Source organism: Arvicanthis niloticus, chromosome 4 (assembly GCF_011762505.2).
Source record: "Arvicanthis niloticus isolate mArvNil1 chromosome 4, mArvNil1.pat.X, whole genome shotgun sequence".
NCBI classification, from domain to species: Eukaryota; Metazoa; Chordata; class Mammalia; order Rodentia; family Muridae; genus Arvicanthis; species Arvicanthis niloticus.
The window spans coordinates 87,208,444-87,235,670 of record NC_047661.1 but is presented as its reverse complement, the minus strand read 5'-3'; the positions used below and the strand labels follow the sequence as shown (position 1 = coordinate 87,235,670).

Below are 27,227 nucleotides of genomic sequence, written 5' to 3'. Positions count from 1 at the left end.
AATTGACACTTTCTTTTATATACTAAACCATGGATGCCAAGCGCGTTCCTCACTAGTGGTTGTAAATGCTAAATCTATACATGGCTTCACCACCTCCTGTCAAGATAAATGCAAGCTTCGTTTCTCCCTCTGAGGAGTTCAAAGGAATAATTTATCCCTGGTTTGTTTGGGAAGATGTTTGCAGCCAGCCTCACATAGACCCAGCTGCAAAAATTTCCAGTGCCTTAAGCAAGCCCAGCAGTTGTTTTTTGTTCCTGTGAAATGCGGAGCAGTTAGAATGAGGACTCAGATTGCTCACTTGTTCAAATTCTGTGACACACAAGTGGCAGCCGTAAAGGCCTATGTGGGAGTGTGTTGATGCCCTCAAGTTCAGTCAGACACTTCTTGAAAGCCAAGCAGGTATTTACACAGAGAAAGGAAATTGTTTGGGAATTCCAGGATGTTGGAGAGGGAAAATGGTTTTTAATAAAGGTGACTATTTTTGAATGAATTCCTTAGAAATAAGGAGGCTCACGTCTTCTCCCCCATGATCCAGGTCTCTGAGCTGAGGTGTATACATCCGCCAGTAAAAAACCACAGGGGCAGGTTTAATTTTTAATACTTTATCACTCATTGTAAGGAAGGTTTGCTGTTAGGCTCTGAGATCGTTTCTTCTAATAACCAAGTATGGTAGTCCATCAGTTGCAGCTGTCACGGCTGCTTTCTGTAGCCAACCACAGCAGCGCCTCCCCTTCAGTTGGGTCTGTGCTCGTTAGTATGACCCTGTAAAGTAGGTGGGGACGTTACCTTCACTGTGTAGACAGGGACTTTTGCATCAGAGAAATGAAACATTTCTGTTCTTGCACTAAGCAGAAGCAGTACTGGAAGCCCAGCCTTGGGATCCTTGGCCACACCTTCTTTTAAAGTGTACTGGCCACTGTACCTACAGTTTGTGAGCATGCCTTCTCTGTCATCAACAGAATGGGCTTGTCATGTTCTGGTACAGGTTAACTAAGTTTCTGCATGGAGCCTCAGGGTCTAAGCTCGCTTATAGAATGTATATTCTAAGCTTGCTTATAGAATGTGTACTCGAGGAACTGAGCACTAAAAGAGCCCACAGTCCTTGAGGTTTTCTTTGATGATAATGTCTGTGACCGCATCGAACACAAATTTGACGTTCTGTGTGTCCGTAGCACAGGTCATGTGACTGTAGATTTCTTTGACGTCTTTTCTCATGTTGAGATCAAGGAACTGACTCTTGATATAATTCCCAGCATCCTCATAGGAGTTGTTTCCTAGTTTAAAAAAAAAGTAATGTAGAATAAATGAACCTGTAAATGTTCAAGTTTTAGGTGACCGATTTGGCCCTTGGAGTATTGTTCTAGTCGTTCTCCACCTGTGGCTCCCGATCTCTTCACAGGGACTGCATATCAGATATTTACATTCTGATCCATGACAGTAGCAAAATTACAATTATGAAGTAACAGTGAAATAATTTTATGGTTGGGGGTCACCACCACATGAGGGTCACAGTGTTAGGAAGGTTGAGAAGCACTGGGTTAGACTTTCTGGTAGATGTCCTTGGAACAGTCAGTAGCTCTGGTGTATGTGTCTATTCCAGTCATCCCTTAAGGCAAGCTCCTTTGTGTGCTAAGGCCTATGGATGAGACAGTCCCATCACGATGTTACTCTTGCTGGGACTTACCATCATACTCCGGAAAACAGATACTGAGGTGGACTTTCTTAATTTTTTCCTCAAAGAGGTCCTTCTTGTTGAGAAAGAGAACAATGGACGTAGCTGCAAAGAACTTGTGGTTACAGATGCTGTTGAACAGATGCAAAGACTCATGCATGCGATTCTGGAGAGGAAACATGGTGGGAAATATCAGATCAGCTTGTGGGGCGGATGTCTGTTTATTCCTGTTCCGACCGAGCAGACCAGTGTTCCCAGTGAAAAGGGAAACCAAGGGAACAGACCATGTTTTTAGTGTGCGTGGGGGAGGGGGTGGAACCAAACATTCGGTTTCACTCGACTCTCCTGTCTGTCATTTCAATAGCTCTGATTTGGGTGAGATTATTAACATCTCAGAGTCTCAGTTTCCTTGAGTTATGAAACAACATGTGTCTATGGTAGTAGCTGGCTACAGGGATACCTAAATGTGGAGATGGTTAGCTGCCAGGGTACAAGTAACACCCGTAGTGCCACTGCTGGGCTGGAACCTGGCCACAGGAACTCTTCTTTGTCACTTGCATCTCCAAGATGATTTTGCTGGGTTCCTGGCAGGAGACCCCAAGTTTCAGCAGGGGGAAGACTGTGACATGGATTCTCCAGCCTTGTTGTCACAGGTAAGGGCTGGAGGATTTCCCAGCGCCATCCCACCAACTCTTCTCTCATACTTTGACAGAGAAAGAGAGACATGCTGCATATCTGCAGAGTCCAGAGTTATCCAGTGCCCAAGTCAGGTAACCCTACTGGTTAAAGAGAAGGAATGACAATCAAAGCTGGAGTGACAGGAGGATAGAGCAAAGCTGGAGTGACAGAAGGATAGACCAGAGATGGAGTGACAGGAGGATAGACCAGAGATGGAGTGACAGGAGGATAGAACAAAGCTGGAGTGACAGGAGGATAGACCAGAGATGGAGTGACAGGAAGAGAGAAGCTGTGCTTTCTGTTGGGTGGCTGGCCATCATGGAATACATGTTTATGTGCAATTAGTGTTTTCGCAGCTTTGACTTTTTATCTTGAACTCAAGAAAAGGGAACTGGCACAAAGGAAGACAATGTAAGTCCTCCCTGCACTGTCCGTCTGTCCATCTGTCTCCGTCCACTTAGCATCATTTCCTCTGGCTTTGTGATGGCCTATGATACCTGGATATCTAATCTCAGACCAAACTCATGCCCAGTGAATTTGGAGCTTTGCAGCACTGACCTAGAACCTGCATCAGAAAAGGGGTTTTCTGTGGTTTCTAATACGTGCGAGACAGACGGCTAGGAGATGACTAGGCTGCCAGCGCTAGCTGGGGCAGTGGATGATGCAGTTTGGAGGAGGCTCATGAGGAAAACCAATCCCACTGAAACTAAAGGCCGCTCACCACTTCGTCATCCTCCACCAGCACCATGTCGTAGGCACTGAGAGCCGCGCAGAAAATGATGCAGGTGACTCCCTCAAAGCAGTGGATCCATTTCTTCCTCTCTGATCTCTGCCCTCCCACATCAAACATCCTAAGGGAAGAAGCAGCCGTTCTCATGGGTGTGGCCAGATGTGACTCAGTTGCCTTTGATATTCAACCCTGAGGGGTGGCCACTTGGGGCCAGTTAGTAGCGAATCAGAAACAGGAGAGGCAGGAGGAGGGGGAGGACAGTAATTAAAGTGGGGCATCAGAAAAGGCCAAGAAAATGCGCCGTGAGACCTGAGATGCCCCAGGGAACCCAGTGCTGACCTGAAATTCAAATCTTTAACAGAAAACTTGGTCTCGATGATGCCTGTTGTCTTGACTCTGGATCGAAGCACGTCTTGCTCATTAGGGAGGTAGTCAGGGTCTGTAATCCGGTCCAGCTGGTTCAGGTAGCTATCAAAAAAGGCGGCTTTGGTGATGGTACAGTTTCCAAAGTTTCCCCACAAGTCACACAGATAACACAGTGTCAGAAGTAGGACTGGAGTCCACAGCACTGAATCCAGGATTCTGCAAAGGCCTGTGTGCTTAGAACAGGTGAGGGCTGAGGGCCGCACCCTGATGAGGCAAGTGATCTGTTCCCCTGATTCAAGTTTCTAGACAGAAAAGAGATCTAAAGAGGCTTTGGAGACAGGAGACATCATGACAATGTGTGGACCCTATCCCCTGAGCCAACCTGGGGAATGGGAACACATTTTGAGAGTTGGAGATACTGAGGAATTAAGATTTAGATGTGATGATATGATTTCTTCTTTATGTTTTAAACACATAATGAGAGTCTTAGGGTGCAGTGATAGTTGGAGAGTACTCAAAGTAGCCCAGTGGGAAGGGTGTAAAGTGAACTAAGAATGGCCGTGGATCAAGCGCAAACTAGATGGTCCACTGTACCTCACCTTTGTATGTTTGGAAGTTTCCATAAGACCGTGAGAAAGTTTAGGAAGGGTAGGAAGAGGGCAGATAAAATGACTTACTATGGAGAGGGAAGGAAAATTGACATGAATGTCTCATGTACTCCAAGCATTTAAACATTTAAATTCTCACTAAATCTTAGAAGACTTGATATCCACGTGCCCACTTTACATATATAGAAAAACTTCTGAGGAATTACTTGGGAGACTGAGACAGAAGGACTGAATTTCAGGTCAGCTTTGGCTACAAAGTAAGACTGTCACAATCCCAAACAAGGAAGCCCTTGTGGCTTCCTATAAAAACTCAGCTTCGTAGTCATCCGAACCTGGACTCAAGTACAGCCTCTGCCTCTCGTGCGCCTTGGCCAAGTTAACTGACATCCCTGGATTGCAGGTTTCCTACTAGAAAATAGGGCTGATACACCTTGAAGGCTTTGTGTACAAACAGATAAAGGGCCCTGAGACATAGTGCCTGTCATGAACCTAGCAGGGTCAGAAACTCAGTAAGGGAGGACCTGCAGAAACTAAATAACATTACTTCAAGATGAGGTGACAGGGCGTAAACACAGGGCTGCTTGGTCCCACAGCTCATGCCCACTTCTGATACTATACTGTCGGAGGTTGATAACTCTGCCCCTTATCTTTTTGGAACCAGCTTTGCAAAGTCTCTTAGTGTCTGACCATCTTTCTTTGGTTTGCCTCTTGAGATAAGGCCAAGGGCTGCTTAAGCAGAGCCCCTGGTTTGAATGTTGTATCTTCAGCTTCCTAGGCCAAAGGGAATCATTGTAAAGGAATTTAAAACAGTAGGGACTGGCAAATGTCTCCATAGGCTTAGGTCCAGTTTGTGGGTCCGAAGCTCCCACTGCCTGGAACGTAAGGCTGAGTGAGATGTCTTCTGAGCGTCATCCCCCTGCCTCCCCCGGGTCTTACTAAGATGCCGAGTCATTGAGCTGGAACTCCGCAGCTCTCTCAAAGCAGGCTTGAACGCCACCGTCCTTCCACAACTTTCTGATGACCTCCACCAGCTCAGGAGGCATGGTCCCCTCCTCGATGGAGTCAGCCAGGTTGTTGAGCTGTCTCCCGGCATCCTGTGTAATCCAGAAATCTGGCTGAGAATGAGCTAAGAGTAGGTCAGTGGTTTCCCAGGGGGTTTCTGGCAACTTACTGAGTGGAAAGCATTTCGAATTGCTCCCAATGCCTAAGGTAGACCTGTCTTAATGAAGGTGCTGTTTAAGAAAGCATGCTAGTTAATTTCGAGCATGCTCTCCAGATGTAGCTAGCCCTGGGATGCCTAGAGGACAGTCCTAGGTGCTTCCTGCAGGTCTTAGACTTCAGATGACCCTGAAAGTGGTAGAAGATACAGGTCCTTTGCTGCAGGGACTGGAAATTTAAAAGCTATATTGGCCCTGAAATGCACACCCCAGGAAAAAGGCTAGTGTATCAGCTTATAAAAGTCCTATAGCTCGGGCAAAACCCCAAGGAGAATATTTTAGTGATAAGTTAGGATAAAAGGCAAAAAGATGCTGGGAGTCGGTTTTGCAAACATTTGCTATAAAGGTGGGAGTTGCTTACTCTTCTAGGACCAGGATGATGGGAAGTTCAGCAGATGACATTTGAGTTACACAGAACTTTTTTCTCACCGACTTTCCTTGTGGTTTGTCGGTCTCTGATCTACTTTTCCTGTTTCCACCCTGAACCAGATAACATTAATCACGTACCACACAACTTGGTTCTGCATAGTCAATGCCTAGTGTGGACATGGCTCTGATGATAGCCAGGATGGACTGCAGCACGTTCCCATAGATGATAGATTTGAACTCTAGGCATTCTTCCGGTGAGTAGCCGTCCTGATGAATGATCCTTCAAGGAACAGACACTAGCTTTTAGCTGGACCTGAGGAACTAGAGCTAAGGGATTGGGACTCTTTGGGGGATGGGGGTGGATATAAGGGTCATAGGAAACTACCTGTACTCCTATTGCTGTCCCCAAGTGCAGGGTGAGGGAAGGAATATTGGAGATTAGGTCATTTAGTCCAGGGTCCCTTAGAACTAAGGACCCTTCTGCTCAACACCAACACCGGCTCCACTGCCCACCCCACCCCCACCTCAGTCCTCCCATGGTTATGTTTCCGCTCACTTCATCTGTTTGACGATAGTGCTCTTCCCTGACTCTCCCGCACCTGGAAGGGAAATGTTCACACTGTCAGTTTTCACCAGTTCTCCTCAGTGGTCCAGAGGATGGTGTGAGAACAGTGCTTTCTGGGAGACACCCTGAGCTCAGGCCATTCAACTGGATTTAGAGCAGTTTCTCCCCATTAGCACTATTTACAGTGGGGGGGGTCTGCCTTTTTTTTTTTTTTTTTTTTTTTTTTTTTTTTTTTTTTTTTTTTTTGCTGGTGGTGGGGAGAGGTTGGGACAGGGTTTCTCTGTGTAGCTCTGGCTGTCCTGGAATTCATTCTGTAGACCAGGCTGGTCTTGAACTCAGTGATCTGCTTGCCTCTTTTCTGAGTGCTATGATTAAAGGCATGCACCAGTTTAAAACTGTCCCTAGTCTCTACCCACTAGAGGCCACTAGTATCCTACTCTTTGTAACAACCAAGTATCTCTAGACATGTCTAGTAGCCCCTGAGACTCAGAGTCTCCCCATTGGGAATCACTGATAGACTCATAAAAATTCCTTTAAAGTATTCACACTGCCTATTTTTGACTCAGGCAAGTAGTCTTGGGTAGGACCGGTAAAAGCTGGGCCTCTTCATTGAAATTCTTTCCCTCTACAATCTTGATGGTGTCTGTTACTGGCTAAAACATTCTAATGTCCTCAGTCAGGCTACCCTCTTGCCCATAAAGAACTCATGATCTTCCAGGCCCCTCTACCGACCTGACCTGATCCCTCAGTCTCCTCCCACTTTGCCTGTGCCTGTTCCCTCTAAGCTGCTTATCCTGAACCTAGACAATCTGCTTAGGCTTAAAAGATCTGTCTCTGTGTCTCTGTTCCCTGTGTAACTCTTGGATTCCTTAGAGCCTGGGTCCAGCTTACAGATAGGCCCCTTTTAGTGTGTCCTTGGGCTTTGCTGCTCCAATTCCCCAGGTTCTTTATGGACAACCATCCCAGGAAGCCAGCTTGCTGCTGCATAGAGCCAGTGATCACACTTCAGAAGGACCATTGTTGGGTTTGTTTCTTTTTTTCTTTTTTTTTTTTTTTTTCTTTTTTGGAAGCCAGGTGTCAGTTTCTTATTTTCTCTTTGAAACCATGATTTGTTTCCCTGACTGACCCACTGAGGTGCTTTTATCATCTGCACCAGCCAGGGATCTACTTAGAATGCATCAAGTTGATGAAGCTGCCAGATGTCAGGGGCTTTAGAGCAATTACTTAATAGAGAGCCAGGAGGGGGTTTCTGTTGTTAAAGACTCCTCCTTCCCCATGTCCCTCCTCTCCCTGCCAGGTTCCTCTGCTTCCAACATTTATCTTGGAAGCAAGAAGGATCCAGTCTACTTGGCAAAAACCAGTAGGCTTATCCTTGAGACTGTTGGGATCGTGTGGTGGTGCTTCACGAATCCATTGGTAAGAGATAGTCCTGTATCTTTACAGCATAGGTCTCTGTCTGCAGATCTGGTGTGTGCCTGCATGATCCGGGGTTCTTAGTAGTTGCTGAACCAAAAGAAGGTGTTGTTGCAGTTGGATAGTCCAGCCTTGTATTTGCACTATTCATAGTACAAGGGAAAGTAAAACAATTCTGGGAACCCTGACATTGTGGGTCTCCTCGGGGCTACTGTGCAGGCTCCATAGTAACTTTGCTAGCTCTACGCTCTGCTTGGTTTCTTAGCTGAACCAGGGTGAGAGGAACACCCGTGCCAGTTCATCTGCTCATGTCACTCACCGAGCAGCAGCAGCTTGACAGTCTTGGCTTCCTTGTCAGCATCCTCCTGCAGCTTCTTCTCCAGCTCCTTGGACCTCTTGGCAAGTTCTTTGTCTTCAGCACTGATGCCACTCCCCATCTCTGCTCTCTCCTCAGAGAAGGGACACTGCTTTCTCTGGCTCTTAAATTTTTCCTATCTGTGAGATAGACAAAAAGGAAAAATAGGTTAGGATAGAGTAACATTCTCTTGCTCCCTTAAAAGCTGGGAACGAGAGTGCGAACTGGTGGTGCTTGTACCCTGCCTACCTTGGCTTGAGACTCCCTACCTACTCCAGCTAGAGAACTACTTCTTAATCCAGGGATTGTCCCCTTTATGTCTAGCAGTATGACAGATCAAGCCAATTAAAAGCTTTGCCAGTCAGATAAAGGGCAAAGACTAACATTTTTGTTTGTTTGTTTGTTTGGTTGGTTGGTTGGTTTGGTTTTTAATGAGGGAAATGATCTGGGTTCTGACACAGCAGGAAAGAATGCAGGTGCTGAAGCTCTGGGAGGAAACGGCCACCTCCTCCCTTCTGAAGAGCTCATCCAAACCCCTCTGGTCCTGTGGACTCACTTGCACTGGAGAGCTGAAGGGTAAGGGTACAGCCCAAGTTGAGTCTTCGGATTACAAGGTCTTGGTTTTAAGAGGTCAAAAGGACAGTCCTGACAAGACTTGTGCTGCTCCAGGAGCTGTTCCATTGTTCTGGCTCATCTCTCAGGATGCCTGTCCTGTGTGTGTGTGTGTGTGTGTGTGTGTGTGTGTGTGTGTGTGTTTGAGACAGGATCTTACTGTGTACCACAGGTTGCTCAGACTAAGCTAACCTTGAACTCAGATCCGTTGTTCTCCTCATTTATTTCCCACTGTACGTTTCTTCTACTCAGGGACCAAATCTGATTTACCTCTGAATTTGTGGTTTACCAGTAGGTCCTCATCAAATCTCTGATAATTGAAGACATGAAGGACAGAGTATGTGGTAGAAAGATAGTGTGCGATTCTTCTCGTTCCACACCAGCTTCACTTGGTCAAGTAGACTTCACTGACATTGTGTGTGTGTAGACATCAGGGTCACAGCAAAGGTTTCCCTTGGGCAGCTGGGCAGCTGGGTTAGCTCTACCCCTCACCCTCACCTCCCACTTCCGTGGGAGTAAGGATGAGACCAAGCTGTCACCTCACAGACACTGAATAGACCTTATCAGTCAGTTCCCTGTTTCAGTAGTTTCACTTAAATGAGCCTTTCCAGGGCAGCCCCCTCACCTAGAGCACTTTAGCTCAGTGGTTCTCCACCTTCCTGATGCTGGGACTCTAATACAGTTCCTCATGTTGGGATGGCTCCTATTTTGCTACTGTTACGAATCTTAATGTAAATATCTGATAGGCAGGATATCTGATATGTGACCTCTGTGAAAGGATCTCGATCCACAGGTTGAAAACCACTGCTTTAGAATGTGGCTGACCCATATGTAATGTAAGGACCAGCTGTGGCATATACCTGGAGTTTTCTAAGAAACACACTCGCAGACCTCAGCTCAAAAAGTCCAATAAATAAACTACATTTTAACAATACCGCAGTTAACCCGCAGGGCATTCAAGGTTGGGAAGAGAGAACTGCCCTAAGGAACTGTTTCTCCCCAAACTTGCCTACTCCTTATGTTTCCTAAAACATGGTTAGAAGATCACATGCTTTTCAAAAATGTAATACTTTGAAATATTTGTAAAGGGTATGTTTTAGAATCTTTAAATTTCAGTAACAGTGTTAATTCTGGAGCCTGAAATGAAGCTAATATAAATGATTATTATCATCTGGCAAGTTTGAAAAGTCCTCCCTACCAAAATACAATTTGGTGTGTATAAACTGGCAATTACTAGAAAGATCTTCATTATTTTTTTAAGCTATGTCCAAGTAGCCTAGCATAGGCTTGGACTTGTATAAAGGATGAGCTTAGAAGTCTGATCTTCCTGCTTCCACTTTCCAAGTACTGTGATTACAGTTATATGCCCCCCGCCCTGGAGCGTAAATCCAGGGCCGTGTGCATACAAGGCAGGTTCTCCTAGAACTCGCTCTGTAGACCAGGCTAGCCTCAAACTCAGAGATCTGCCTGCCTCTGCCTCCCAAGTGCTGGGATTAAAGGCGTGCTCTGCCACCACTGCCACCTGGTTGTTTTTAAAGATTGATTAAACTGGTCTGGAGTGCAGTCTAGGCATCAGATTGAAGTTTCTCCCCAGGTGATTCCGAAGCACAGCCGAGGTGGAAAAGAGCCCTAAAGATAAACATACCGGCGCCTTTAGAGCCAAAATTGTGTGACAGTTGGGTGAGAAAAGGAGAAGCTAGGTGCCCACTAAGCAGACAGTAGAACCTGGAACCACGGCTTAGCATCTTCGATGTCCTCTCTCTGAGTGTCTGGGAGACCCGGCTCCAGCTGCGGAGGTGCCCATCCCAAATTGGCAAGTGCTTAGTGACTTAGGGGAAAACAAGAGTCTTTTTGAAATTGTGACTGTTTGGAATCTTGGCTAGGAGGTTCCAGTAATTATGCCTCACCACCAGCCCTTCCCTTCCCTGCCCTGCCCACAGCATTGGTAACTTACTCCAAGACCAGAGCTGTGCTGACAGTTGCCCTGTTCAAAAGGGATCTGGCAGCAAAGGACTGTGCCAGGCCTGTGCCTTTGCTGCAGGTGGCTCTGCAGCTCATTTCAGGTCACATAGCTTAGTAAATAGAGGTAATCTTCCTTTCCCTAACCCCATCCCGCTGGGCAAGAAAAAGAACAGTTGAGCGAATGGGGAAACTGGACAACGGTGGGCTTGCTCTATGAGAGAAGCCACTAGCTTGATTCACATGGGGTGGGGGTGGGGGACTTCTGCTCCGTCTATGGCTGCTGCTGGAAGCACCCCATCTTCACAATCAAGTTGAAGGATTCTTGGCCCTCCCCTAGCTGCTGAGGATACAGCGACCTCCTGCCTTCCCTCTGGTTGTCACATTTGATTATTAAATTTAGGGACAGTGTTCTGGTGAAGAGGGCAGGGCACAGGAATAACAGTGCCTGTCCTAAGAAGTGACAAAAGCATAGAATAGTGATCCCCTCTGCACGAGGGCATGTGGCAGCACCTTGGGTGTTTGATTCACAGCCTTAGATGGCCATATCATTTTGACTGAAAGCAGTTGTTGTTTCCTGAGGGATTTGGGCATGTTTCCTAAATGAGGGCGATTTCAGGATCTGCCTCACATTTAGTGAGAAGCTGTGCCCCAGATGGAGTGTGGGACATTGACACAGGAAGAGCTGCCTTTGGGAACTTACAGTCTACAGGAGGAGGCTGAGGAAAGCAGAGTAACAATTAAAGGGTTGGTGCTAATGTGGGGGGATTCAGAACTGTTACTGTTGAAAACCTTGCTCCCACCCACTGGCAGGAGAGGCAATTATATACACATCTATTGTGATTTGAGAGAGAGAGAGAGAGAGAGAGAGAGAGAGAGAGAGAGAGAGAGAGAGAGAGAGCAGCGTCAGCAGCTCATACCCTTCACAGAGTATGCAGTAGGTTGATATAGGAGAATTCTGAGTTCAAGACAGTGTTTTAAATAACAATATTGAAAGCAAGGGGTGGTTGTGAGGTGTACAGACTTTCCACGGGGAGCCAGGCCAGCAGAAATGGAGGATGTGAGTCTGGGGAGAGGAGAGAATGCAAGAGAAAAGGTTTGAGGCAAATGTGGGCTTAGAGAGACTGGAAAGTTTGATGTGACAGGACATGAAAGGGTCGGGGTGCTGGGAGATGGGGGAAATCAAGGCCAGCTAGTGAAGGGCCTTGGATGACAGGTTAAAGGATTTGGCTGCAAATCGCTGGGAATCTGACCTGCAAACATGCACAGACAGTGGTCAGTGACTGGGGTGAGGAGTTAGCTGCTGGGTCAAGCTTGATTCTAGAAAGGTCTGGGAATAAGATGGGACTTGGGATATTCCAAGTATCCCTTGGAACCTTTAGATACTTCGAATCTTTTATCTGCTCATAGAGGTCTGTCCTAGCCAGGCTGACTACCAGGGAAGTGAAGGTCAGGAAATCAGGGAAGCTGTTCTTCAGAAAAAAGAGGGGTGTGCTGAGTTGGGAGGTGTTCAGGAAGGTCCGGCTGGCTGAGAAGCCACGGTGGAAGTGGGTTAGGAGGAGGAAGCTGCTTAGAGGGAAGATCCCAGCGTTGAGGCTTCAGTACCAGGAAGTCCAAGGCCACAGGCTGAGTCAGGCCTGCAGTGTCCAAGCTCTGCCCTGCACAGACAATGAAGCCCAGTGAAGGTCTTGCCTGTGTTGAGTGGGTGAGGCACTGATGCTTAGCTGGAAGCAGGGCAGACTTCCTAACAACCTCTGCAAACCATGTGACCTGGAAATATGGGGGTGGGGAAGGTTATGGACTGAAGGGTGTGTTGTTGCTGGTGGGACTTCAGGATGAAGGCTCTCAAGAACTGGTTTGCCTGGCTTGGGTGGAGAACAGAATTGCCACCCATTGGCTGGGTAGGTAGGTAGATCTGAATTAGGGGAATCCACATAGGCCTGGCCCAGTATAAGGCCATGACCCTTTAAAATTATGTCCAAATCTGCATCTTACCAGAAAATAAGTGAGCATCTATATGGTTACATGGTACTTGGTTTAGTTTTGAGATTTATTTTGTTCATTCTTGGAAGTCAGCAGTCTTACAATGTTTAAGGGCTGTATTCAAAAGAGCCCACTTTTCAAGTCTGAGGGAGACTGCCAGTGACTAGAGAGTTCTGCTGGATTCTTGTTGGATTTCCCCAGTAACTTGCCGTGTTTCTCCTCTGTGTATATCATCTATATCACATGATTAGGACCATCCTGTTTGTGTAGTTCTTCCAATCCATTCTTTCATCTAACTTTATGTTAAAAGGATTTTCACGCCATTAAAGAAATTCTCCAAGAACAATATTACCGGTTGTATTTCACTGTGTTCATTTAAACACTCCTCTGTTGTTTGGTCTTTATGCTTCCAAATTTTCTGTGGTAAACATTGCAATATTGAACAACTTTGTGGGTATTTTTTCTGACAACCCTTTTATCAAGAACAGATTTGTGATTCCTACCCCCAGATGAAATCCCCAGAGGCTGCCATGAGGTTCTCTGGGTCTCCCCACCTTCCTGAGCCCTGGTTCAGAAAGGTATAACCCTTTCTTTTGTTCTTTCTCTTTCTTTCAATGTGTATGAGAAACATGTTCTAGCTTCTTCTTCTTTTCTAGCTGAGAGTTATGACTTGCACACCCTGGGGCTTTCTCTTTAAACTCTAATACAATTATATTTGAGTTAAAAAAAAAAAAGACTCATTAGAAGTGGATTACTGGGTCAAAACAGTGAAACTTATTGAGATACTTGATGATATTTTGCTAAATGGTTCTTATATTAGTATTTACGGCCACATAATTCGTGTCCCAGTTCAGTACACCCCCACCTGTATCCTATGCTTTTAGTGGTCCTGTTTTGATATTTAAACAGAACATTCTAAGAATAAGGTATCTTCTTGTTCTATTTTAGTCTGATTCTCTGTGAGCTGGTCCCCCACCCCCACCCCTTTCCCCACTGTTCTCCCAAGTTTATGGAGGCCACTTGTAGGGTTTTTAAAATTTGCATTTGCATCTTTTTTGCAATTCTGGGGGTTGCCTTCGAATGTAAGGCAGAGGGTACTGCCACTGAGCCCACACACCCAGCCCAAGGCAATAGATCTTTAAGCTTATTTTAGTATAGTGGACAGGAGACTCCCCAGAGGCCACATTGGATGCAGATGGAGAACAGGGATCAGGACCCCGAGTTCCTGGTTCACTATGTTCTATGGAAGGACATAGTGGGGTGACCTGAAAGCAGCTGCACAGACAACTTTAGAGCAGCTGGATAAGAGAGCAAAGACTCCTCCATGGAGAGGGTAGGGAAGGGACCACTTGCTGCTCCTGAAGGTGATCACTTTCAGCGAGGAGACTTTCCTTTACAGGGTTTCTTTAGGTATGACTGCCCCTGGGAGAGACCGGACGGCTTGTTTGAGAGGGCGTCTGCCCTATTCAAAAAGCCCAATTTCTCTTAACCCACAAGGAGAATCAATGGGTCGGCAATAGGGATCCCAGGCTAAAACAATCTTACATGAATCCTGATTGGGTAGTAACTTACAGGCCAGGCACAATTCTAAGCACTTATAATTATTATCTCATTTATCTTCATCAGAGCTGGTGTAAGATCCAAAGTTAACCTGTAAAACCCAGAGAGAACTTCACCATCTGTCAGGAAGTAGGTGGAGATGTCTGAATGTGAAACCAGGCATTCTGGCTAGTCTAACCTCAGCACAGAAACTAATGTGGGATGCTGAACCAGCTTTGAAGGGTACACCCTGCCTACCCATGTCTGATAGAAGGAAATAGACTCAGGTGGGAATGTGGAGAATTCAGGGGGCAGGACTTCTGCTTAAAACGGATTCTGGGACCCTAATAATAGCTACCTGACTTTGTGCCAGGCATTGTGCAAAGGGGATTTACCTTCAGTCCTCAGTAACTCCTTTGGATGAGGTGTTGTCATTACCTTATCCCATCTTACTGATGAGGAAGCTGATACACAGAAATCGCCCAAGACCAAAGGGCCAAGCCAAGGCCAACTCCGGGAGGCTGCCCACGTGGCGTAAGGGAACAGGGAAAATGGTGGGGGCGTGGCCAGGAGGCCGGAGGCGTGCCCGAGCGGGGCGTGGCCTCGGACTTGGCGGGGCCTGGGGTAGGCGAGATTGGCGCGCATCCCGGAAGATTTCGGCGGGGTCGCACCTGTTGCGTGACACCCCCGTAGCCTGGCCACGGGAGCCGGATCCCTAATTCATACCCAGAAAGTGGTGAAAGAACTCTAGGCTAATTCCGGGTCCGGTTTTCTGGGGAGCACGTGGCCTGTTTCCTCTTGAGTGCGGGCCTGGGGTCGCGACTCCGGGGTCTCCTGAGGTCAGTCTGGCCGCTGAAGTCGGCCGGAGTCCGCCTCCGGCCAGCTGGCCATTTTGAAAAACTGTCTTCCTTCCCGCTTCTCAGTGCGGGTGCAGGGGCCAGTGGCGCGACTTCGCCCCCGTAGGGGCCCTCTCCCCTGCTCAGTCGGGCTTCCTCGCTGTACAGACTTTCGTAGGCTGCCTTCCTGGTGCCACTCGGGACTCGGGCAGTATGGCCTCAGGTAAGTGTGTGGCGCGTGTGTTGGTGATAAAGGGACTCCAAGGCAGAGGTGCCTTGGTTGGGTGATAAGAGAGCGGGTGGGGGTCTTGGCAATGCCTGTAAGACCTAGGGGATGTGAACAGCCTCTAGAAGGGTCCAGGAAAGCAGGCCTTGAGTGTGCAGGCAGAGAGGGACAAGTCAGAGTAGGCTGGGGTCTTTCCCACCGACCTCAGACAAGACCCTGCCTCCTACTCTTCCTGTCTTCCTAGGAGGCGGCTTCTGCCGGTCAGTGGAATTTTCCCAAGACAGGCCCCTCCCTTCTGGGCTCGAATTCTCAGTTCTGCCTCCTCCCGGAGCTGGGCTGTCCCTAAAGCAGGGGTCAGAAGGAGAAGAAAAGAGGGGGGCTCTGCCCTAGAGGCTCTGGGTTTTCATGAGTACGCTTGCTCCGTCCCTGGAGGAAATGGGTTTTGAGCTTGGAGAAGCTCAGGCGCTATTCTTGCCTATTATTTTTCTCTCTGGCTGGCTGGACCAGCCTAGCCTGGACTTTGGTTTCTTTGCCTTTGGCTTCTTTGCCTTGAAGCTTTGGCAAGGGATGAGGGTTCCCGATGTGGGGTGAGGGTGGTAAAGAGCTGAGAACTGGTGCTGCTTCATCTGTTTTCTCTGCACCCCCATCCCAGTTCTAGCCACCATCAGACACGGCACTCTAGAGACTGAAGTGGGAAGGGAGGGATAAGGGGCAGGATGGAGGCCCCACTCTCCGAGGTTGCCTAGACAACATCAGAAATCGTGGCCAGGGCCTCTTCCGCCTGCAGGGCGCTGCTTCCTGCATCAGTCACTCCCGCTGGGGGCGGGGCGGAGGAAGGGGTTGGATGTGGGAGAGCTTGGCCCCAGCCGGTGAGGTTCCTCCGCTGTAGCCTTGGCCCCAGCCATGGCATCCTATCCTAGCCCAGGCAAGCCCAAGACAAAATATCCCTTTAAGAAGCGGGCCACCCTGCAAGCTTCCGCTGCCGCTCCAGGTGAGAGTTCTTGGCTTCAGGCATGGGCTCCCTCTCCTCCTGTCCAGGCCACTCAGTGCCTCCTAGAAGGGCCCCTTTCTGCAGCACCCTCTCTGCAATGATGCCTCTCGATCTCGGTTCCAGGACTAACTGGCTGGCTTGGTGGCGCAGGGAAGGAGGTGGGAGGGGGTGCCTGAGGTTTGCATGTCAGGGATGCTGCCCTCCGTAACAAGGAGTGGGTGTGCATGTGGGTGCAGAAGAGGTGTATGTGCACACGTGTCTGCTTGTGCAGATGCTAAGACTGCGTGTGAATGGAGTGGGGAGGGTGTGGGACTGACTGCGGACTGGTTACTCTGATTGGTGCCTGTGCCTATACCAGGCAGACTTAGGCTATACTTGCCTTTACTTATTCTTTCCAAGACCCTAGATCTAGAACTCCTTCACTGGTGAGTGGGGGTGGTGGGGTCTGACATATGGGGTCATGCATTGCTAGCACACACCAGAGCTAGGGCTCTATTGCCTGTGTCCTTCCTGTTTGCTTGTTCCTGGTCTGTGCTGTGAGTCTCTTCAGGAGAGTGGGGAGTCCTTGAGATGGCTGGTGGACTGTGTACTCTGCATCCTTTGGTTTGGCTTCCTATTGGGCCTAAGTGGGCATCTCTGTACCGTTTGCAGCTGATCTGTGGTCTGTCCTGGTGAGGACTTAACTACTGGAGTTTGTGCTTCCAAGGATGTGAATGTCTGTAGCTCTCAAGTCTAATGCCTAAAGAAAGACCTTTTGGTGATTGGTTGGGTATCATTAACCCCTTATAGCTGCCCTATTTATTTACACCTTGACTGGCCTCCTCTAGCCTATTATACTGCTGAATATGCCCATCTAGGCTTTGTACTGTACTGAGATATATTATCTGTGCTCAGATCTGTCTTCTGGGTATATACCCTGGGGCTAGCTCTGTGCTGGTTATTCTGATGCTGAACCAGAGACCCTTAGGTGCTTATTCCAGGAGAGCATCTTGTACTTGGGGTCAAGGCCTAGTGAGGCAGTCCTGGTAATGAGTGAGGAGGCTCCAAGTCAAGATGATTGACAAAGCACCAGAATCTTGGAGCTGATGGAGTGGTCCTTCTTTGGCTTTTGCTTGTATATGTGTATATGTGGTACTGTAGATGCCAAGTTTCGGCACAGGGCCAGGGACCCAGATCCTGGCCTGGGAGAGTAGAGGTTATGGTCTGTTTCGCCTCTGGTGAGTCCCTAGTCTTTTACAGTCATGTGGTGACTAGGAGGATGACTGGCTGCTGGAACCCTTCCAACTCACCAAGCTCTTCTGTGTAGGTCCAGGGCTGTCCGATAGGAAAGGGTTTAAAATGAGGGCTCTGTCTTTATTTTGGAAAGCTCTGTGGTCTGCCTTCAGGGACTTTTAAGTGATTGGTGGCTTGGTGTAGTGATGCACACCTGTAATTAGCTATTTGGAAAGCTGAGGCAGGAGGATCATGAGTTCCAGGCATGCTTAGACACTTAGTAAGATCCTGCCTAGAAGTAAAAATAAAAAGGATGAAGATACAGCCCAGGAGCAGAGGACGTCCCTGGCTTACATAAGACCTCAGGGGTGGTCCCAGTAAAGCAAAAGACAGAAAAGAAAGCCCCCACATGGTCTGGAGCTGTGTTTAAGAAGGCTCTGGGTTCCTTTTTGTTTGGTGTTTTTGAGACAGGATTTCTCTGTATAGTCTTAGCTGTCCTAGAACTCACACTGTAGACCAGGCTGACCTGGAACTCACAGAGATCCACCTGCCCTGCCTCTGCCTACTAGGTGCTGGGATTAAAGGTTTGTGCCACTACCACCTGGCCTAGGATCTGAACCCTGGGTTGGGTGAGTAGGTGTTGATCTTTGCTTCTTCCTCCTGTTCTGCTCTCTTGTAAGGGAGAAGTAGCATCACCTCATTATTCTTACAGAGTCCCTTTCTCCTCAGTGTTCTTTTTCTCTTATCAGCCCTGACCCTGCACTGGCCTCAGAGACCCTCTCACCATCCTCACTGAAGGGTCTCCGTGTGGGAAGTGCTGAGAGGGTCTCAGAAATTCCTAATTGCAGTCCCGTGGACTTAGGCCTCTAACTCAAGCTTTATAGAACACTTGTAGGACATTCTCCTGTGAGTCCTGGGGCTGGGGCCAGGTAGGACAAGGCTACTTCTCACCCACTGATAGCCTGTGCCCAGAGGTTAAGACAAGCAAGTAAACAAAAGCAGTCTTACGTGTCTCCAGATGTGGTTCCCATATTCCAAGGTGCTTTTCCTGAACAGGTGTCCTCACCCTGACATTCGCCTTGGAACTGCCATGAAGAGTTCTGCCCATGTGGGCTAGGAAGCCTCCGTAACTAGCTCCTATCCACATTAGACCAGTGGTCCACTACCAGCCAGCTCCTGTGTAGCAAAGACCTTGTCTCTCCTGGAGCGTCCATAGTCAGGGCCCAAAAGACAGTGGTGGGCAGAGGAAGCTGGCCTGAGGCTACAGGGCTCAGAGGAGGATTGCTGGTTTCCCACTATGTGTCTCCTCTTACCCTTTGGTCAGCCAGGCTATGTCCACTTTCTGTCCCCTAGGGCTGTGGTTTTAAGGAGACTTGGCTCCTCCCCTGCCAGGCTGCCTTGGCCACATCAGCTTGTCTTGTTTCTCTCTATTGAGACCCTGGATCTGGGTGGCCTCACTGGCATGGAAGAGGTTAAGGCCCTGTTAGAGTTCTCATCTCTCAGGATTTCTGAACTCCCTTGAATTCTCCCAGCCCCCTACTTGTGGCCATCTCAGGGTCTCCCCCGCTTGTAGCTGCACTTGGTACAGTCCATGCCAGCCCCTGAGCTGTCCTGGGGGACTGGCTGCAGCTTTACAAGGCAAACAGGCAGGCAAGGGGCACAGAGCTGCTGACCAGAATACTCTTGAACTCTGCAGGTAGCGCTCCAGTAGGGACCAAGGCAAGTAGGTAGCTGGGTTCTGATCTAGGGTAAGCACCTCTCTTTGTCCAGCGTTGGGACCATACCTGGAGTACTAGGAAGTGGGTACTAGGAAGAGACCTTAAGGCGTAATGCCTAGACAGAACCTCTGTATCCTTTTCTAAGCCAGAGTGGAGGTGGGGGAGAGGGTTCAGGAGAGATGGGTCTTCTGCAGCTGGCTAGAAGAACCAAATGGTCTCCGGAGAGCCTCCAGCAAGAAGAGGCTGAGACTGAGAGGTTCTTTCCTGGTGGGCTAGGAGCTTAGGCAGCCCAGGAGACTAGCAAGTTCTGACCCTCAGTGTTAGCCTTGTGGTAGGACCCATGAAGAGGTCTGCCGTTCTTGGAATAGAAAAAACCCTGGCTTCCAATTCTCCCTTTCTTGAGGCCTCCAGCTTAGATCCTAAGGCCTCCAAGGGGCACCGACTGTGGCAGCTCCCTTTGGAGGGTCAGCCAGTTGTGGGACAGGTAGCCTAGGATCCGACGTCATCTTGGCAGCCCCGGGGTCCTGGAGAGAGGACAGGCCTCCAGTGGGAGACAGGGTTTCTTGCCAACCAGGTCCTCTTGAGAGTTGCTTCTCAGGTCAGAGCTGGGTGGCTGCTGTACTTTGCCTGTGCCTTGCAGGTCTCGGAAAGCAGGCAGTGGTTCTGTTCATCTCAGTGAAGGATGTGTTAGGTCAGGGGTAAATTTGACCCTGGGTTAGTACCTAGAAGTTGATGAGCCTTAGTGTGGCCACTAGTCCTGAATGAGTGCCTGGTGTGTGTGTGTGTGTGTGTGTGTACATATGCACACACGCATGTGTGTATATACACAGGTACATGTATGTCCCTTTTTGGAAAATAGTCATAGACAGATAAAGTCTCCTGATCTAAGGGAATGGCCTACTCCCAACTCAAGTTCTTATGGCAGAGTTGATTGGATCCATTTGCTCCACTGGCAGGCACAGGACCTCACCCCTGAGCCTGGGGTGGTGAAGGGCCTCTGTGTAGATGCCGATGCTATTGTTCAGTGTCTAGGTCCTGGCTTTTAATAGGGTCTGGCCTAAGGGTTGGAAGGGGCTCTTGGCTTTCAGAGGCATTCAGGCCCTGTCCCTCCTCCCTTTGACCTTGGCACCACTGTCTCTGCAGAAGCTCGAAGTGGTCTGGGGGCCTCTCCACTGCAGTCTGCTCGATCCCTGCCAGGCACTGCCCCCTGCCTCAAGCATTTCCCACTCGACCTTCGCACGTCTATGGATGGCAAATGCAAGGAGATCGCTGAGGTAGCACCCTTATACCTCCTCACCTCAAACTCTACCTCTGTTGCTACACCCTCTACCTCAGCCACCTCTCATCTTGGGACATCCTCTCATCAGCGACAGTGCTTAACTGGGAACCCTGGCTCCTGCCCTCACCCTTTGCCCAGGCTCTGCAGGGGAAGGCAGGGGCAGAGGGCTTGAAGGCCACCTGACCTTTCCTCCTCTCCCTCACTGGTACCAGGAGTTGTTCAGCCGCTCATTGGCCGAGAGTGAGCTCCGTAGTGCCCCTTACGAGTTCCCAGAGGAAAGCCCCATCGAGCAGCTAGAGGAGCGGAGGCAGCGGCTGGAGCGCCAGATCAGCCAGGATGTCAAGTGAGCCTGCTGCTGCCCCTTCCCTGTCCCATTGTCTCTCTGAGGTCTGCCTGGAAGGCAGTGTAGAGCACATTCTTTGGAGCCAGGCTACTGCAGGTTCCATCTTCCCGTAGGCTCCGAGTCTACTGGATAACTTACTTCTGGAGTTGTTTTCTCATCTCTGAAGTGGGGTGAGAACAGCCCAGGGCCTACAGGCCTGCCCGTGGACCACATGTGACAATGTGTATGTGGACAGAAGCCGGCACAGTGCTGGGACCTGAATGCTGCAGCCGATGCCCTTGCTCTACCAGACCTTACTCCTCCCACCTTTAGGCTGGAGCCAGATATTCTGCTTCGGGCCAAGCAAGATTTCCTGAAGACAGACAGTGACTCGGACTTACAGTAAGGAGGGCCCAGGGGCATGTGCAGATGATCTGGGGATGGGTCTGCTCCGTGGCTGTCTCCGACCCATGTTTTTCCTCTTTCTTTCTGATAGGCTGTACAAGGAGCAAGGAGAGGGGCAGGGTGACAGGGGTCTTTGGGAACGTGATGTGGTACTGGAACGGGAATTTCAGCGGGTCATCATCTCTGGGGAGGAGAAGTGTGGGGTGAGTGTGGAGTGAAGCCTTACTTAGGTTTCCACCTATGTGTTCTAGAGGTTTCTGTCCTGGGGAACTGGTGGGAGCTGGAGAGAGCATTTCTTTTTCTGGTGCATGGAGTGGCAGAGGCTGTGGGCTCACTGATTCGCTGGGACCAGAGAAGGCTGGATGTTCCCGGGTTTGAGGCCTTTGCAGCTGGGGTAGGCAGTGTGAGGTGTAGCCATGGCCACAGGCAGGAAGTGAGTGTGAACATGAGTGAGCACAGAGACCAGAGAAACTGACTGTTTGTCTTTGTCTTCAGGTGCCGTTCACGGACCTCTTAGATGCAGCCAAAAGTGTGGTGCGGGCACTTTTCATCCGGGAGAAGTATATGGCCCTATCACTGCAGAGCTTCTGTCCCACCACCCGCCGTTACCTGCAGCAGCTGGCTGAGAAGCCCCTGGAGACTCGAACCTATGATCAGAGTCCTGATACCCCTGTATCTGCTGGTGGGAGCTCCCATCCCTCTCCAACTCCAACTGTCCTGGGTGTCTAGGCTTGGAGCCTAGGCACTTCTGCCCTGTCTGCATCTCCCCAACCTCTGACCCCAGGCTCTTTCTAGCTTCTTGACATCCAGGAGAGTGGAGGGTGGGGACCATAACTACTCTTTTGGGGCTTCTGACATACCTTCCCCTTTATGGAGCCCATAGACTGGGCAGCTGCTGACCTGAAGCTCCCTAGTCCTGACTCCTCCTCTCCTCTTTGCAGATGCCCCAGTGCATCCCCCTGCGCTGGAACAGCACCCGTATGAACACTGTGAGCCAAGCACCATGCCTGGGGACCTGGGCCTGGGTCTGCGCATGGTGCGTGGTGTGGTGCATGTCTACACCCGCAGGGACCCTGATGAGCAGTAAGTGAGGTCATGTGTGTTGGGGTACACCATATGGAATAGTGCATTGGCTTGGGAGGGACCGGAGGACTTGGCTTGCTGTCCTCACCCAAGCTTCCTGTGTGCTAGCTGTCCAGAGGTGGAGCTTCCGTACCCTGACCTACAGGAATTTGTAGCTGACGTCAATGTGCTGATGGCCCTGATTATCAACGGTCCCATGTACGTATCTACCTGTCCATTCAGCTCATCTCACAGCCCAGCCCTGCCCTGCCTTGCCCTGCCCTGCCCTACCCTACCCTACCCTGCCCTGCCCCAGACAACTGTCACCTTGTCTCCTGCCACTCCCTGGTCACCTACTCCTAGTTGGCTGCCCTCTTGGCTGCCCTTATTCTGTGTGCTCCTGTCTTCAGCTAACCCAGAAACATTCACCTGAGTGTCTTGCTTCTTGCTTCTTGTCCAGAAAATCTTTCTGCTACCGCCGGCTGCAGTACCTGAGCTCCAAATTCCAGATGCATGTTTTGCTCAATGAGATGAAGGAGCTCGCTGCCCAGAAGAAAGTGCCACACCGGGACTTCTATAATATTCGTAAGGTGGGCCCTCAGCGCATGGCCTCTGTCCTGGTCTACTTCTCGTCTCCAAAGACTATGCTTCCCTCAGTGCCCCCAGCATCCAATATGAGAGTCCTTTTATACCTACTACTTGGGCCATGGACTCTTTCTTTAAAAGTAAAAAATTTATTCCACTTTAATGTAATTTTTTTTGTAATTAATGCCATTTAATGTAATAAAAATTTAAAAATAAAAAATAAATTTTTATTACATTTTAATTTGTGTCTGTGGACGTGGACAAGGGGAAGCAGAGGAGAGCTTATTGGAAGTCATTTCTCTTCTTCCACTTTGTGGGTCCTGGGGCTTGACTTTCGCGGGTTTGGTGGCAGGCACCTTTCCTACTGAGCCGTCTCTCCCAAACTTTGCATTTGTATATGTCTGTGTACAATATGTGTCCATATGTATACATGTGCGTGTTTGCAAGTATGTGGTCACATTGTGTGTATGTGTGCGTGTGCGTGTGTGCTTGTGCATGCGTGTATACATGTGTAGTAGGAGGCCAAAGCTGACACTGGGTAGCTTGCAGCGTTTCTGACTTGAACCCAGGCTTTGCTGTTGGTTAGTGCAGCCAGCCAGCTTATCTTCTGCACCCCTGCCTCTGCCTTCCTCAGACTAAGATTGTAGGCAGGCTGCTGTGTAGACTTGGCTTTTATGTGGGCTCAGTGGATCCCAACTGCAGTCCTCATGTTCGTATGATGGCTGAGCCATCTCCCCGATCCCAAGGCCTACCCTTTGTTGGACACAACAGTCCTTTTTCTCCTGCAGGTGGACACACACATCCATGCCTCGTCCTGCATGAACCAGAAGCATCTGCTGCGCTTCATCAAGCGGGCGATGAAGCGGCATCTGGAGGAGATAGTGCATGTGGAGCAGGGCCGTGAGCAGACGCTGCGAGAAGTCTTCGAGAGCATGAACCTCACCGCCTATGACTTAAGTGTGGACACGCTGGATGTGCATGCGGTCTGTCCCATGGGATGGATGGGCTGGGGTGTTGGTCAGCACTAGGGCCAGGGCCAGGGCCAGGGTGACCTAGGGCTTCCCGTCTCCTCCAGGACAGGAATACTTTTCATCGATTTGACAAATTCAATGCCAAATACAACCCTATTGGGGAGTCTGTCCTCCGAGAGATCTTCATTAAAACCGACAACAAGATTTCTGGGAAGTACTTTGCTCACATCATCAAGGTATGGAGACGACTGTCCCCTGCTGAGCTAGAGCCTATGTGTAGGAGGGCTCAAGGGACAAGAGGTGAGAGGCCTGGTGAGACATGTTATGGGTACACAGGGCAAGGAGGAACCTAGATGTCATTGCTTCTGTGTCTAGGAGGTGATGTCAGACCTGGAGGAGAGCAAATACCAGAATGCAGAGCTCCGGCTATCCATCTACGGGCGGTCGAAGGATGAGTGGGACAAGCTGGCACGCTGGGCAGTGAACCACAAAGTGCACTCTCCCAATGTCCGCTGGCTGGTGCAGGTGCCCCGCCTCTTGTGAGTGTCCTTTAGAGTGGGAGGAAGCTCCATAGCTGTGTACAAGGGGCCAGGGCCTGCCTCTTGCTCTACTGGGATGGCTGAGCCTTCAGTCGCCAAGCTAGGCACTCTTGAGTGCCAGGAGAGGCCTCCCAGGCCAACCCACAGTCTGTCCAGCCTGGTTTGTCTGGATGTCCCACTCTCCCACTCTGGTGCTTCTCATGATGGTTCTGACTCTTACTTGGCATGCTGCTGGCCCTGACCTGCCTATGTTTGTGTCCTGTCTTCCTGCAGTGATGTGTACCGCACCAAGGGCCAGCTGGCCAACTTCCAAGAGATGCTGGAGAACATCTTTCTGCCACTGTTTGAGGCTACTGTGCACCCTGCCAGCCACCCGGAGCTGCACCTCTTTCTGGAGCATGTGAGCGGTGGCGTGGGCTGGGAGGGGGCAGGATGGCTCGGCTTGGGCCCAGCTGTGGCTCTAGGCCTAACCAACAGCTCTTTGCCAGGTGGATGGTTTTGACAGCGTGGATGATGAGTCCAAGCCAGAGAACCATGTCTTCAACCTGGAGAGTCCTCTCCCAGAAGCTTGGGTGGAGGAGGACAACCCTCCCTATGCCTACTACCTGTATTACACCTTCGCTAACATGGCCATGTTGAACCATCTGCGCAGGTGCCTACTCCAGGAGGGCCACACACCCTGAGTTGAGGTCACTAGTGCCCTGACACACCCATTGCCCCTGCACCCAGACTGACAGGCTCTTTCTCTGCCCTTAGACTTAATTTTTTTATCCTTCCTCGTCAAGGATCTGCCCCTGTCTCCTCTCCTAGCTCCCCACTGTCACTCACTGGAGTGCATACATATGAGTGAGGTGGGGTCTGGGGTCAGGTGAGCTTAAGTGTGCCCAGAATCTGAAGCTGACCCTGTTTTCCTACCCCTCAGGCAGAGAGGTTTCCATACGTTTGTGCTGAGGCCGCACTGCGGGGAGGCTGGGCCCATCCACCACCTGGTATCAGCCTTCATGCTGGCCGAGAACATCTCCCACGGGCTGCTTCTCCGCAAGGTCAGGGTCTACACCCCAGCCTCCACACGCAGCTGTTTGCCTTCCCTATCCTCCTCCTCCCCAGCCACGAGATCAGATTCCTCCTTCCCAATATAATTAGCTCTTCCCACCCATCCTCTAGTTGGGGAGCCCAGCCTAGGATTCAACATTCTTATATGAGACCTAGCCTGGACCACCCCCCCCCCTTCCCCTAAGCCCCAGAACCAGCATGCATGCCCCCTACCCCCAGGATTCAGGCCACCTGACAAGTCCTCCATTCCTCTTACCTGCCCAGGCCCCCGTCCTGCAGTACCTGTATTACCTGGCTCAGATCGGCATCGCCATGTCCCCACTCAGCAACAACAGCCTGTTCCTCAGCTACCACCGGAACCCTCTACCTGAGTACTTGTCCCGTGGCCTCATGGTCTCGCTGTCCACAGATGATCCCTTGCAGTTCCACTTTACCAAGGTCAGACCCAGGCCAGGGGACAGCCAAGGGCGGGTGTCTGGGGGATACTGGGTGTCTCTGGGTTGGTGCTGCCCCCCTTGCTGGTGGAACTTAGCAACTGTTAGCTAAGTCCTTAAAGGAGGGAGGGACTGCAGGGACCTGATGCCTCCCTCAAGGCACTTGGCCTGTGCAGGAACCCCTGATGGAGGAGTACAGCATCGCCACCCAAGTGTGGAAGCTCAGCTCCTGCGACATGTGTGAACTGGCCCGGAACAGTGTGCTCATGAGTGGCTTCTCTCACAAGGTACGATACTCAGCCTGCCTGGGGCCGGGCATCACCTCTCTCCCTTCCTTTGCATTTGGGGTCCTGACCTTGTCCCTGTGACACTTGGATCTACTGCATCTCTGCCTGTTACCTATACCCCTGCAGGTGAAAAGCCACTGGCTGGGACCCAACTATACCAAGGAGGGCCCTGAGGGCAATGATATCCGCCGTACCAATGTGCCAGACATCCGAGTGGGCTACCGCTATGAGACCCTATGCCAGGAGCTGGCGCTTATCACACAGGCTGTCCAAAGTGAGATGCTGGAGACCATCCCAGAGGAAGTGGGCATTGTCATGAGCCCAGGGCCTTAGTGAACCTGGTCTATGCAGTGCTTGCCCCATCTCAGCTAACTTGATTGTCTGTGATTAGACCCCTCCCACCTGATGTGGTCTCTGCATGTCTCCATGCTATGTTTTTGTCCTGCATGTCTCTTTGACCATGTCTTGCCTCTGGGCCACCTCAATGAAAGCAAGTCCAGGAATCTGCTTCATTATTGTCTCGGCTCAGGTGGTACCTGATGGCTGAGATTTAGAGTTGGCCCTGCTAGTGACCCGTCCCAGAATTGTCAGAAGTCTGGCTGTCCTACGGTGTCTTCAGTGTCCACGGGGGCTTGGGATGGTTGTATGGGGCTGGCCCCTTGAGCCCTGGGAACCCAGGCTTTGGTTAGAGTTCAAGTTGAGTTTCCCTCTTGTTTATGTGGCCATGGGGCAGGAGGGGCTCATTATATCTCTGCTGTGGCACTGGCTGCTCAGCCTCTGAAGTTCCAGCTGGTCTGTGCTGGGCAGAACAGGACTTGGCCTCACTCATGGCCCTGGAGGTCTGGCCTGAGGGACTGCCTCACTGCCCTTGCCGAGTCACTGCTCATCAGTCCCCTGTTCCTCCCCTGTCCACATGTTCCTTTGTTACCAGTCCCTTGTAGCCCTGTGGGAGGGGCAGCTGCCCTGATCTGTCTACAGTTGGAGGCTACAGCAGTTGGAGGGTGCTGGGACTGTCATTAGCCCTGGAGGTGGCACCTTCTTTGGGGGTTTCCAGGTCTTTGACCCGACCCCGCTCCCAGCTAGCCTCTTGTGTTATGTTCTAGACCAAGGCCTTTGCTCTGAAGAACAGTGTTTCATATGGCCCATTTTTCCTAGTGCATGAGAAATAAAAAGATTATTTAATTAATGAGGCATGTGAAGGTCTCTGTTGGCAGAGGGGGAGGAAGGATGGCAGAGGGGAG

General features: G+C 50.1%; 2 protein-coding genes and 1 pseudogene across 5 annotated transcripts; 1 reads left to right on the top strand and 2 right to left on the bottom strand.

The window, feature by feature from the left end:
* Positions 1-586: 586 nt before the first annotated feature.
* On the bottom strand, positions 587-8,379 carry Gnat2 (G protein subunit alpha transducin 2). 2 transcript variants are annotated; one of them, XM_076933124.1, is made up of 9 exons: positions 8,223-8,379; positions 7,938-8,113; positions 6,197-6,239; positions 5,779-5,920; positions 4,991-5,148; positions 3,420-3,548; positions 3,072-3,201; positions 1,685-1,838; positions 587-1,274 (listed from the first exon to the last, which is right to left on the bottom strand). In XM_076933124.1, the coding sequence occupies exons 2-9, from the start codon at positions 8,053-8,055 to the stop codon at positions 1,084-1,086; spliced, it is 1,065 nt and encodes a 354-aa protein (XP_076789239.1). In that variant the 5' UTR covers positions 8,056-8,113; positions 8,223-8,379; the 3' UTR covers positions 587-1,083. The 2 variants fall into 2 exon arrangements, with proteins under 2 accessions (XP_076789239.1, XP_034356387.1); XM_034500496.3 differs by lacking the exon at positions 8,223-8,379 and having other exon boundaries at positions 7,938-8,207.
* On the top strand, positions 7,600-27,172 carry Ampd2 (adenosine monophosphate deaminase 2). 3 transcript variants are annotated; one of them, XM_034500491.2, is made up of 18 exons: positions 7,600-7,621; positions 20,193-20,323; positions 20,541-20,671; positions 20,984-21,052; positions 21,147-21,258; positions 21,551-21,737; positions 21,997-22,138; positions 22,247-22,336; positions 22,578-22,707; positions 23,491-23,685; positions 23,778-23,909; positions 24,049-24,212; positions 24,486-24,612; positions 24,701-24,864; positions 25,135-25,255; positions 25,530-25,703; positions 25,876-25,986; positions 26,113-27,172. In XM_034500491.2, the coding sequence occupies exons 2-18, from the start codon at positions 20,294-20,296 to the stop codon at positions 26,317-26,319; spliced, it is 2,286 nt and encodes a 761-aa protein (XP_034356382.1). In that variant the 5' UTR covers positions 7,600-7,621; positions 20,193-20,293; the 3' UTR covers positions 26,320-27,172. The 3 variants fall into 3 exon arrangements, with proteins under 3 accessions (XP_034356382.1, XP_034356381.1, XP_076789238.1); XM_034500490.2 differs by lacking the exon at positions 7,600-7,621 and adding an exon at positions 15,520-16,119; XM_076933123.1 differs by lacking the exon at positions 7,600-7,621 and adding an exon at positions 18,945-19,050.
* Positions 14,465-15,775, bottom strand: LOC117706767 (uncharacterized; annotated as a pseudogene).
* Positions 27,173-27,227: the final 55 nt, after the last annotated feature.

Bases quoted from the DNA above. Each gene is read 5' to 3' on its own strand.
- Gnat2 (XM_076933124.1), bottom strand. From the start codon at position 8,055: ATGGGGAGTGGCATCAGTGCTGAAGACAAAGAACTTGCCAAGAGGTCC. The intron at 3,549-4,990 runs GTAAGACCCGGG...CTTTTTTGATAG, and splicing joins CTCAATGACTCGGCATCTTA to CTACCTGAACCAGCTGGACC. The intron at 1,839-3,071 runs GTGAGCGGCCTT...TTTCCTCTCCAG, and splicing joins TGGTGGAGGATGACGAAGTG to AATCGCATGCATGAGTCTTT.
- Ampd2 (XM_034500490.2), top strand. From the start codon at position 16,032: ATGGCATCCTATCCTAGCCCAGGCAAGCCCAAGACAAAATATCCCTTT. The intron at 21,053-21,146 runs GTAAGGAGGGCC...TCTTTCTGATAG, and splicing joins GACAGTGACTCGGACTTACA to GCTGTACAAGGAGCAAGGAG. The intron at 24,213-24,485 runs GTGAGTGTCCTT...GTCTTCCTGCAG, and splicing joins GTGCAGGTGCCCCGCCTCTT to TGATGTGTACCGCACCAAGG.